The 13,239-nt window shown below is 40.7% G+C and overlaps 1 protein-coding gene across 6 annotated transcripts in view; it reads right to left on the bottom strand.

The window, feature by feature from the left end:
• TEAD1 (TEA domain transcription factor 1) overlaps positions 1–13,239 on the bottom strand; it is a 114,817-nt gene that overhangs the window by 71,430 nt on the left and 30,148 nt on the right. For all 6 annotated transcript variants that reach the window (XM_072118883.1, XM_072118884.1, XM_072118886.1 and 3 more), the window contains exon 2: positions 6,449–6,702. In XM_072118883.1, coding sequence (XP_071974984.1) covers positions 6,449–6,596 — 148 coding nt within the window. In that variant the 5' untranslated portion in view covers positions 6,597–6,702. The remainder of the gene's footprint in view (positions 1–6,448; positions 6,703–13,239) is intronic.

The raw sequence follows: 13,239 nt of genomic DNA, 5'->3' as shown, positions 1-13,239 counted from the left end.
AAAAATAAAAAACAATTTTGGGTGGTGTCATTTTTTGCGGCTTTTGATGAGGTTTTCAATGCTACCCATTTTTAGGACTGTACGACCTTTTGATCACTTTTTATTGAATTTTTTATATATTTTTTTTTAAAATGGCAAAAAAAAAGTGCCCTCAATGCAGAATTACCAGTGAAGTAATCGAGTTCTGATTTCTTTCTCAATTTCTAGATGAAATCAACAAATGTCTAACATTTACCTGGCATTATAACATCCACAGAGAGCTTCCTCATCATAGATACCGGCGTTGCATAATACAGAGCAATATGAAATATGAGGAATGAGGGCCCTTCTCGCAAGAGCTTACAATCTAGGAGACATTTAGTCTGTCTATAGGGGCAGCACGGTGGCCAAGTGGTTACCATTACAGCACTTGGGTTCAAGTCCCAGAGTCAACATCTGCAAAGAGTTTGTATATTCTCCCCGTGTTTGCATGGGTTTCCTCCGGGCCCACCGGTTTCCTCCCACAATCCAAAACATACTGGTAGGTTGATTAGATTGTGAGCCAGGTGGGCGGGCAGCTGATGGATGGCAGACAGAATGCACCTCCCAATGGTTCCGGATACTGCACGTATATACGGCAGCATATGGTGCACAGCCGTAAGCAGCGCATATTTAGCCCCTATTTTATACTTTCCCATTGACATCTATGGGCCGAACGGAACGGAAATACGGTGGAAAATAGGACATGCTCTATATTTTTATACGGAATATACATGGCCGTATTTTCCATTAGAATGCATGGGGCCGTATCTATGACCCGGCGCATGAGGCCTTTGCCGGAACAGTTACATGGCTACAGGATTCCCCAAATCTGCTGTATTTCCATAACATGTGAATATATGTTAATACAGTTTAAGGTTATGAAAGTAGAGAGCTTCTAGGCACAAGTGGGCACTAGCAAGACCACAAGGCAAAACTTTGCTTTGGGCCCCAGGAAATGGCAAATCCACCACAGCACAAGTACAATCCAGAATGAAGATTATAGACATATGTTGACCACAAAGTATTTTGAGGGAGAAGGTTTGGTTTGTTTATTAAATTGAAACATGCAGTTTATGAGCTCATTGTCAGCAATATAGTGTATTCAGTTTATTAATTCCCCAATATCTTATGTAAAAGGGGACTGTGCGAGCTGCAAGGATGTCGGCGTAACAACCAATAGATGAATAGGAAACATTATGGCAATTACTACCCCAACAATTTGCTTTCCACTTCTCGCAAGAATGAAGAACGACATTTCTGTGGTTATAGAGAAGGAAATTTGTTTCCAGGCACCGTGTGCCTGTGTCACCCTTCATCCTCATAGATAGATCAGTGATGGCGAACCTATGGCACGGGTGCCAGAAGTAGCACTCTGAGCCCTTTCTGTGGGCACCCAGGCTGTCACCCCAGGGCTTGACTCTTCTTCCAGTTCTAGACAACTTGAGATGCGGTTCTCAATGCTTTTTTTTAAGGTGACACAACCTTCACTGATTGGAACTGTGAGAAGGTATGAAAAGGGCCAGAATATCTTTTGAGGTCCCCTTGCTGGCCCCATGATTCTTCCTGTATAAAAAGACCCTGGCAAGTAGCTGATGTCTGAATTTGCCCTCCTGCTTTCAACTTTATTGGTGTAGTCAGGAGGTCGATTCGATTGAATGTTGTGGAAGAACAGAGCAATAATTTACTGTTTAAATTGTCATATTAGCACTTGATGGTAAATAATTAGGTTTTGGTTGTTACTTGGGCACCCGGTCTCTAAAAAGGTTCGCCATCACTGTCAGATTGTAAGCTCTTGTGAGCAGGACCCTCTGTCCTATTCTTTCATCTTACAATCTTATTGCTCTGTAATGTCTTTTTGGTATATGTATCACAAAAGCTGTAAAGCGCTGTGGAAGATGATTAAGAATATTACATCTCCCACAGAATTGATAGATAGTGCAAAGGTCAGAGTAGAGCCACAGGGATGGATTAAAGGAACACTCCAGTCATTAGATTCATTGAATTATACCTTGTGCAAGGCATGAAGAGAGGAGCAGGACTGTAGGTTCTAAGAATACAATAAACACAAGTCTTACTCCTCCCTTCAGGCCCTGCACCCTGTATTACTCAATTAATTAGCTTTGAGTGGGGTGTTCCTTTAAGTAAAATCTCCATCATCCCTCCGGTTTAAAGACTTACTTTTGGAGAATTCTGCCCACTATTTTTGTGCAACACAAAATTGTGGACAGAGTCAGCCAGAAGAAGTTCCTTTAAACTTCTCCAGGATCAGTCCCAAAGTTGTTGTGTTTCATTGGATGGCAAAAAACAGGCATTGGTGCAATTGTGATTTTTAAATCGCAATGTAGAAGAGCAGAGATTGGTTATTCCCAGGCCCTGCAATCCTGCAGGAAAACAGGGCCCACAAAACTTTCAGCCAAGAGCAGCTGAGAAGCATCAGCGCAGGGCAATTTTTTTTTTTTTCCAGACATTATGTTCCATTTGGCTGCTGAGGTCACATGACAGCTGCAAAGTAAAAGCCTGGAGGACTGCTGCTGCTTCCAGTCTACACTGACAGCCTGGAAGAGGCTGCACACCAGAGCAGGAGAGGGGAGGGGGGGGTCCGTCTTTCCATTACATCATCCAGCCAGCACTAGGGGGGGAGCGGGAGGGAGGGAGCACAGCTGGTGGCAGCCGCAGTACCATCTGCTTTCCCCCTTGCACTCTGTGCTAGTTTTCTCTTCCATCTCCTACTGTTACTTATTGAGGAGCTAAAACTACAGGATGAAACGAGTCCTCTGCAAAAGCAACGGAATTAATTAACAAGAGGGGAGGGTTTATGAAGAGTATAACATGCCGGATGGGAGAAGTGCCTGCTAAACCAATGTGCTACGACCTCTCATCCATGACCTCTACATGCAACGGAGGAGCTTCACATGCAACCACCAATACAACCCAACGCACAGGACTCATTAACAACATATCATTGCTTTGAATGAGGAATTTTCTGACTATAAAAAAGTGGCAAAGTTGATCAAATCAGAATGACCATTTAAAAATATAAAACCGGCTGGAGGGCGGTCAAAGCTTTAATCCTGTGTACAACCTGAATGTACATGTTTTGTCTTGTTACCAATATTATATATTTTCTATAAGATGACTCATTTGATGAGGACTGCGTTCCTGGCATTTGTCTCTACTCCGATTAATAAAGCAAATTACCCTATATACTCGAGTATAAGCCTAGCTTTTCAGCACAAAAAAATGTGCCGAAACCCCAAACTCGGATTATACGCGAGTAAAAAAATAAAATAAAATTATAATGTATATATCTATATCTATCTCTATCTCAAAACTCACCTTTCCGGCTTCCCCCGCTGCTGGCTATATACTGGGGGATATGGGCAGGCAGGCTATATACTGGGGGGCAGGTGCTGGCTATATAGTATGCGGCAGGGTAGGCTATATAAATGGGGAGGCTGTGACCAATGCATTTCCCACCCTCGGCTTATACTCGAGTCAATAGGTTTTTCCCAGGTTTTTGTGGTAAAATTAGGGGCCTCGGCTTATACTCGAGTATATACAAAAAAAAAAAAAAAAAAGAATAAAAAAATCTGAATGACTACAGGAGTTAATACAATGTATTCATCCACTAATTTTTCTCCATACCATGAACATTTCTGGACATCGACATGAATAAGGAGAAGAATCTCCATATTGATGTTGCACTACTTGGATCTAGACCTGAAACGAGCGGATACAATGGCCAGGTCCGGCCGACTGACACGGACACATTGCCGGATTGTTGGCCAAACAGCCAATCCAGCAAATTGACACCCCCTAGCAACTAGTAATGGCCAGGGAGAACCCAAACACCAAACCCAATGATCTCTAATCTCGACCCAAGGCTGGCCAATTTACAGTGCCGACTATGCACTGGTTATTGCCATGTGCTGCAGTAATGAAAATGAATATGTTGATAAATATGTTACCAATCACTTGTACTATAAACTTCTACTCTTAGCACACGCAGGGGCTTAAGCAAACAGATATGACTGATGGGTTACCCTTCTAGAGCCGCCTCTGACAAGTAAAATATTGGTCACAAACTTACAAAATTGCTGCTCCACAAGGTCAAGCAGAGAAGATGGATTTTATTTTATTTGTCTCAGCAATTTGTTTTTTGTTCCATATTTTGTTGCCTGGTGGAAAGATCTATAGAAACCGCAGCGTTGTTTTTTTTTTTTATCAGATGCAACTTTGTAGAGGAACACAACAATTGTATCTCAGATCATTGCATTTAGAAATGCAATTCAAGCGCAGTGTCCCAATCACAGATGCTTTTAGAGCTAAACGATTGTGATCGGAGTTAACGATGCTAAAACGCGTTACTCTTTCCCCGATCGCAAGAGTTTAGTTCTAAACGGATCTGCGTTCAGGACAAGATACTCCTCACTATTCTAGAATTTCATCGCTAAATGCAATTCAAAGCAAATCCGTAAACCCAGCCTAAGGAGGAGGTCATTGGTCTTGGATTTATATACCTACCATCAAAGTTACTCAATTGTAAAGCAATAATTATATACGTTTAAATATTGCAAGGAAGATAAATTGTGTCCATAGCATTAATTCTACATTGAGACTAATAGTAAAAGGGTTTAATTGCTTGTAATGGCTCTTACACAATGTTACACTTTTCGGATACATATGTAACGATGGCAGGACAATCACTTGATGTCAGAGGCAGCTCCTGTCTTATTACAGACAAGCAGCGACGCGTTGCCCTTTACGAGAGATGACCGCCTGCGTCAAAATGTCTGGAGTGAGCAATGAACACACGTGGCGGCAGATGTGACATTTTACAACGTGATAGTAAAAGGCTTCTCCGCCTGGCACAACGCTGGCTAATTGTGTAGTACAACTCACAACACGTGTGTAATAAGCTGTTACCCTGGAGCTTTCTAGTAACATTTCCATTGTAATGATTTGTTTATTACCTTCTATTGTTTCTTATTTTGTACAAGTGTCACCGTTGGCTTTGGCATTTTATTTGTCCTCCCTCGATACTATGTTACGGACCGGTGGCAAAAACTACGGTGATATTTGACAAATAAAAAAAGTTGGAACAAATACTTTTAACCGTGTGAGTATATTTTGCAGATTTCAATTAAATACAGCAACAACTGCATGTACAGAGAGAGCACAATGTATTTTTAATGGGAAACACATTGACCTCACCCTTTGGTGCTCAAACTTTACCTGCCATCTAAGTCTCCTTTATGGGTTAGGCCCCATCCACATGAATGTGCAGAGGACTGATAACCAGCTACACAGTTTACAGCCCAATATCGGTCACCATTAACTTCTATGGCACCCAATCACTGTGCGGTGAGCATGTCCTAAATTTCGCCGTGCTACGATGCTGGCCGCTCACTTCTCTATGGACTGTAAGCTCTTGTGTCACTCCCCCATCCTCATAGACTGTAAGCTCTTGTGCCCCTCCCTCATCCTCATAGACTGTAAGCTCTTGTGTCAACCCCTCATCTTCATAGACTGTAAGCTCTTGTGTCAACCCCTCATCTTCATAGACTGTAAGCTCTTGTGTCACCCCTCATCCTCATAGACTGCAAGCTCTTGTGTCACTCCCCCATCCTCATAGACTGTAAGCTCTTGTGTCACTCCCCCATCCTCATAGACTGCAAGCTCTTGTGTCACTCCCCCATCCTCATAGACTGAAAGCTCGTGTCACCCCCTCATCCTCAGACTGAAAGCTCTTGTGATCAGGGCCCTCACTCCTATTGATCCATGTGCCTGTACAATGTAATTATATCCTTTGTACATGTCCACTATGATTTGTCAAGCATTACGGAATATGATGTTGCAACATAAGATTTGTATTGTAATTACCTAGTCAATACAAGTTTAGGCTAAATTCGCACACGTGTGCCCACTGTACCGTAGCACGGCGGGCACACGTCGGCGCCCATTGACGTCTATAGGGGATGTATATACGCCATATATACATCCTTCATACGTGTGGATGTAGTTTTCTACTGGCCACCAGTAGATCATTTGGCTAACTCAAGTCCTGACATGAAGACCACTACAATGCCCAGCTGCAATACTGAAAAAAACCAAATAGTTCATCTGCTGATTTACACGTGCAATTACAATGGTAGTGTTTATGCTGTGATCCTCATGTATAACCGGGGACTGGTCCATCAACCCTGACAATTTCTTTTGTTTTTGTCATGTTTAGCCATGGAATGATCCAAGAGAATCAATTGTGAATTTCCACCTTCTCAAATCAATTCCTACAAATGTGAGGACCTACATACCCTGGACACTATATCATGTAAAGCTGCTTATATTTGTTCTCATTACTCAGCATTTCATTCTGTTGGAAGACATTTCTCCATCAGGGATAGACACGTACTATCTGGCGACTTACCATACATTTTGCCTTCATCTGACAGTATAATTTTCCTTCTCCCACATGGTGGGTAGATAGCGAGCGCTTCCTGAAAGCTCTGCTCAATATCCGGGCTCCAGACACCTTCTGCATCATTGTCCATGGGTTTATCAGCAGAATCGCTCATTCTTTCTATATCTTCGGCAGGACTTTCGCTGCCGCTCCAACTACTGGGCTCAATGGTGGCGGTTGGGTACTCCAAGCCGAAGCCTGGACGCTGGACAAAGAGAAACCTGCAACACAGAGGACAGGATATTAAAATACATTGTGGGCATATCACCCTCATGTTAATCTGCAAGCAGAGCTAGCCAGACATCTTACAAAGAAATAAGAGCTTTTTCGACTTCCACATTTCCATTCAGTTGCTCGCTTCCATCTCTCCTGCCAAATTGCAGGATTTCGGTTTTGCTTTTTCAATACAGACAATTTTTTGGGGTATAGTTAAAATTTAAAACTTGGGTCGGCCGCCTTTGTGCTTTTTGCAAACACTATACAGTTCAATGGCTCTCGGCAATGTATAGGAAGAACATAATCATTTATGAACCACTATTACTCCCACATATAGTCAAAACAGGTGACATAATCAGTGCTTGGAAAATCAAAATCTTTGGATAATCAGATGATGTTGAATTAAATGAGGCTCGGCAAGTTTAACAAAATTAAATTTTCTTGCAAGCAGAGAGGTGAAGGGCTGATATTTAGTTATATTTACTTGATAACTGTATCACATCACACATTTTTAACATGACAGATAAATTGAAGATTTTAAGTTGTTTTAGCAAAAAAAAAAAATTTAAATTACATTTATATATAGCAACAATCTCCAAATACCAAACACCATAGACTATAGAAGTGACGCAACTTCAGCGCTGTCCGAAATTCTTCGTGCCAGCATCAACCCAAGCGTTGTGATTGACAATGACTGAGAAGCCAACAATCCAGCCGCGTTGGTAACATATGTTCAGATGTGGAGCAGCAGCATGAACAGAAGCAGTCGGCTGTGAAAAAAAAAAAAAAAAAAAAAAAAAAGAGAAGGGGCTGCCCCTCCGATGCAAAGGGTCTTCAAAATCCTGAGCTCTGGTCAAATACAAGCCTCTAATATAACGTCCTCCAGCCAAGAGCAAACACTGATCCTTCATGCCCTATGAGCCAAGACAGTATGGCCTCCACATGTCAGGGGGCTGCACATTATTAACCCATTCAATGCATTGTAAATCATGGAATGTAAAACTAAAGCAAGTAGTTCTAAAAAAAACTGAATTATCTATGAGGAAGTTGAGGATCGTTACATCCTTCCCTTCTGGGGTGACATGGAATCTCATCTACAGGCATATGTATGGCTAGCGGGAGGGATATAATGCAGAATGTTTGGTGAAAGGACACAGGATATCCAATGCCAAACTTAATCTTCATGTCATGCCAACCTCCTGTATGTCTTCATCAGCTCATGCACCTGTCCCTGTCACTATCACTATCGGGGGGAGGTGCACAAGACTATGGAAAAGACGGAACAGTCAGTGGCAATTGTGTTTAAGCAGGAAACATATCAACATTCTAGAATGTAGATAACTGCACTGTACAGAGTCCTGGTAGTAAAGTCTAAACTTTCACTAAACCAAAAACTACTAAAAGGCAAATTCAGCCTTCTATTGGTTAATTAGACCACAGATTCTAATAATAATAATAAATAATATTAAATGCAATAATAATTTTTCAGCCAGTTGCATGAATGAACCACCATCCCTAGGGCATTTGACACATCTGTATGTTATCCGTAATTATTTACAGATAACATGATGACCCATTGTGTCCATCCGCTTGCCCATGGTTATTCACATACCATAGAGGTCAATGGGTCCTGTAAAAAAGCGGACGGGACACATAACGATCCATGCGTGACCCATGTTGTGGTCAAATCTGACCATTATCATAAAAACTAAATATTTTTTCCTAGGAGGTGGGTCACGTCTGCGGGTAATGCTTGGCTGGATAGGCATATGCAATGTGTGAAGGGCACTAGAATAGATGGGCTGCATAGAGATCAGTGAGGAAGGGCATCCAATTTTTATGTTGGCACCCACAATAAGTTTTTTTTTTTTAATTTGCCTGTTAAGCCCCTTTAAGAGTGCATCCGAATAAAAAGAAACACAACCCAATCTTTGTTACATTTCTCCTGTCCTCCTTTTCACAATATTTTAGCGGCAGGATTAAATTTATTTGTTCTGTCCAACATGAAATCAATGAGCGGCCACTTGCCATACAATGCAGCATCACCACACTGCAACTTTGATTGGGGGAGGAAGAGGGGGAATAAAAGCCTCCGGGAGATAAGGTTTCCTAGCCAACGCTCGAAACGTAGAAAACGATTTTAGCAAATTAGCAGAAACACTGTAGCCTGCGAAGAATGATCGGCAGGTAAATAGGACATAGGTATTTTAATTAACACATCTGATTTCCTGGCTTAACAACAACACGGCAGAAGAGGCCTCATTAACACCTTGAGTACTGAAGATTACTTTAATGACCAGAGAAATACAGACCCAGGATCTATAAATATCACAAGGGATTAGAGTTTCAAATGAAGAGAAATTCTGCTCCTGTGTTATATACAAGTGCCTTTGTCTTTGTAGTAAGACAACTGGAAAGCTTCTACAGCAGGATAAAAACATTCAAGTTGGAAAATCTACCATGGTGAAAAAAAAAATCCAATAATTGTAAGACCATAATTTCCAGTTTAAACAAGCCTACAGCAACAGGTTTCAGTAATACAGTCTAAGTCAATGGGAAAAAAGTAACATTTGTTGCTAAAATGTTTCTTTTTCTATCCAATGTGTAGAAATAATGGATTAAAATCTGTTCTAAACTCCTAAAGGAGGTTGTGAAATCGGGAGCAGAAATTTCCATAACTAATCTGTTGTGTTTGAACATATCAGAAGGATAGGACCAGAATTGGTAGCTGTGAGGCGGTGGTTACATTCCCAATGTAAATCAGTGTAATAGCCTAAGTATAGAAAAAAAAAAAATGCATTTTTTGGGAAAGACACAACAGACATGCACATCTACATGAACCCCAAAGGCAGTATGGATCACATCACGATTGCAGTTCCGCGTCATATCATATGATGTAGAGTCCCGTCCCCTACAATACGAGTCCTTAGACACACAGGAGGGAATTTATTATATCCGCTGTTTCACGTGCCAGTCTTACAATTCACCCTCCCGAAACGGCTTCCCAAATATATGCCAGGTCAGACCTGTTCAGACAAGGTTTGACCGGACCGAGATTTTAGCAATAGTCTGTTTTTTTAGCAGAGATATAGTAAATACGGCAAATCCTGGTGCACAAGACATTATAACACCCCCCCCCCCTCCAATTATATTAATTAGGTCATTGGACTTTGTGTTTATTAGCCGTTACCAATTTTGGGAATACCTCAGTATCTCTAGCATTATGGTAAAAATGTTACATTGTGGGCATGGGCAGTGGAGGAGAAGATTCACAGTCTGCAACATTTTGGAATATTTTATGCAAATGACTATAGTTCTATTTCTCTAAACATTTAGTCCCAGGCTACAATAAACAGCAATAGCAGTTATCAGAGGTGTCCGTGAGATTTATGGTTAATCTTGGTTCTTATGACAGTCCAACATTTTAAAATCCAATTGTCACAGACCAAAAAAAAATAAAAAAATTGGTCTAGGGTTACAACTATAAAATATGCAGTTCCGACTTACATACAAATTCAACTAACCTACAGAACCAATCTTACACTTAACCCTGGGACTGCCTGTAATTCTAATAATAATTCTAATAATGACAATACTACAACAAGCCATCAGACATCATTTTGAGAACATCCTTTAAAAACCCTACAAAGTATGGGACAACATCCAGTAAAGGGGAAGTGATCCATATTGGTGGAGAATCTCACTGGAATCCAGTAACCATTAATACAATGAACACAGACATAACACCAGCACATTGTATGTGTGTGTATTGCCCGTGTCTAAAAAGTGGTCAAAATCTGACAATGGTCTATGGAGGAGTTTGCTATGCATCTGAAAAAATGGGCATAAAGTAACAAAAAGGTTGAATTTCATGTAATAAAATAGAAGGAAATGATGAAAGATTCAGGGAGTATTTGGTTTGCGAGTGCACCTTCCAAGGGTTGTCATTATGCAAGCCTTATTTTAATTTCCTTGCTTCTCTGGTTTTAATGGCAGGCTATGGATTAAGCACGGTTCTGGAATTTATCCACCAAATGTATTAACTCGGCAGGAAAGCAAAATAACTACCATTCTAGGCAACTATAACAATGAAACAATGATTACTTAGACTTCAATTATTACCAGTAGGTGCTTTCAGACACAATATTAAAAAGGGAAGGGGGAGAAAAAAAAAAAAAAAAGTTGAGAAGTCGTCACATTCAATTTAAGCCAAGATAATAAGCCGCTGCTCAGGGATAAATTGGAGACAAGTCAAGGAACAATCAATGGTGTCCAATTAATTTGCAAAATGCATTGGTAAAACTATGGAGGAAACACCTTTATTTCAAGGGGGGCAGAAAAAAAAAAAAAGTGATGAACAACTGGGCAGGTGTAAGGAGTACGACTTATTTTCCTCCCCTATTTCTGAGGTTTGGTAATGATTATGGTTTGATTTCATGTTCTGACATGCACAAATTGTCCTAATTTTTTCAGTCAAATTAAAAGAAGTAGACCAGGAAGATCTCTTGATGACCTATCCTCTGCTTGTCCCAACCCCTTTAAGAGTCACATGTTAGTGTTAACTATCGAATGATCTGAAAAAATACGGACCAATATGCGGCATCATTATTTTTAGGTTTCCATAGACTTCTATGGGAGGCACAGGCTGGAAATACATGGGCAGGAATAGGACCTTCTGTGAGCTTTCTACAGCATCCAAAAAGACCCGTGGAAAACGCAGTCATGTGCATGGGTCCATTGAAATTAGGGCGTCTGTGTGATGTGTATTTTGGCAGAGGGGGATACACTGACAAAAACATTTGTGTGCATTTAGCCTTAGGTAAAGATTTGTTTAGAGGCCGCAAACCTCATGTGCCTTCAGTGGCTGGAATCCTGACACAGGCGGTCCCCTACTTAAGGACACCTGACTTAGAGACGACCCCTAGTTACATACGGACCTCTATGCCCCCTGTGACCTCTGGTGAAGTCTCTGGATGTTACTATAGTCCCAGGCTGCAATGATCAGCTGTAAGGTGTCTGTAATGAAGCTTTATTGATAATACTTGGTCCCATTACATAAAAAAATTTTGAAACTCCAATTGTCACCGGGGCAAAACTTTTTTTTATTTGGAGCTACAATTATAAAATATACAATTCCGACTTCCATACAAATTCAACTTCAGTACAAACCCAAGGAACCCATCTTGTATGTAACCCAGGGACTGTCTGTATGTAGAGTGGAGTATCTAGAGGGAATCTAAAAATATAGAAGTATAATCTTTCTACTGCATATATCCTCATCCTTGGCACCTCACTATTCCCCATGCTTTATACTGCAGCTCAAAAACAAAATCAAAAAATTAAAAAGGGGATTGAGACATGCCCAAAATGATTAAAAACTAAAAAGCAACTAAAATTAAAAAAAAAAGTGTGAAAAAGAAAATGGAGATTCAATAACTTGAGAGGACTTGGCCTCGGGTCATTATGTCCGAAAAAGGAAGAAGAAGAAAAAAAAAAAAAAAAAAAAGTCTTTGAGGTCACATACACTGACATGGGGACAACAAAAACAGGACTAATTACAGACTTCCAAAATAGAATATTTTTTTCCCTTCTAGCAGCAGAGCAGATGTCTGGGTCAGGTCACAGATGAAATACAGCAATATAGAAACTTAACCGTGGAGATTTGTGTCTGAATGAGATCCACTTACTGCAGACAGGGGGAATAGACATCATTAAATAAGCCCTTTGTCCCAGCAGCCATTCCTCGTCATGGAGGTCAGCGCACCATTCATCATCATTCTTCATTATTTTCACATTAGGGATGTTCTACATGATATCTGAATTATGGACTGATAATGCAACTAATGACTAATAATAATTAATTGTATTTCCCTATAATTCTATGTCATCACATTCCTTTGTCCATTCTAAAATTGTAGAACACCTGCGCATTACCCAGTGGTGACCGTCTCCAGGCAACCTCATACTTTTTTGCATGGACTGGATAGCACCAGACTGTGTAGAGACATAACCCCCAACTGGTAACACCCACTTGCCCAAATACTCAAATTACTAGGAATAATCCTTGGCCTCTTTTTTTTTAATCAGCTTTCAGAATTAAGCTAATGAGTTAATGAACTTTGAAGGGATCTGGGAACATTTCCTGAGCCCCTCAGTGTTGCAGATTCACAGGCTGTTACAATGAGCAGAACATTCAATCATTCAGTCTCATTCAACCCCCTGCCTGTGTAATCAGGCAGCAGGAGACATGCTCTGCTCATTGTAACAGCCTGTGAAGCAACAGCATGCAAGGGCTCTGAAGACACCCCCAGAGCCCTTCAGGCTCATTAGCATAATTATAAAAGTTGATTTTAGTAGAATGGAGACCATGGATAACAAATATAAGATTACCACAGTCTTGGTGCCTGGATCTAGGTATCTACCATCATGTTAAACCAAAGACACTTATTCATATATCAGGCACAGAGACTGTATTGGAATATTGTACAATTTTTTTCCCCCCCCAAGCCTGTCAAGAAACAGGATACCAATTTTGCGAAGAA

Source organism: Engystomops pustulosus, chromosome 7 (assembly GCF_040894005.1).
Source record: "Engystomops pustulosus chromosome 7, aEngPut4.maternal, whole genome shotgun sequence".
NCBI lineage: Eukaryota > Metazoa > Chordata > Amphibia > Anura > Leptodactylidae > Engystomops > Engystomops pustulosus.
This window is presented reverse-complemented; position numbering and strand designations above follow the sequence as displayed.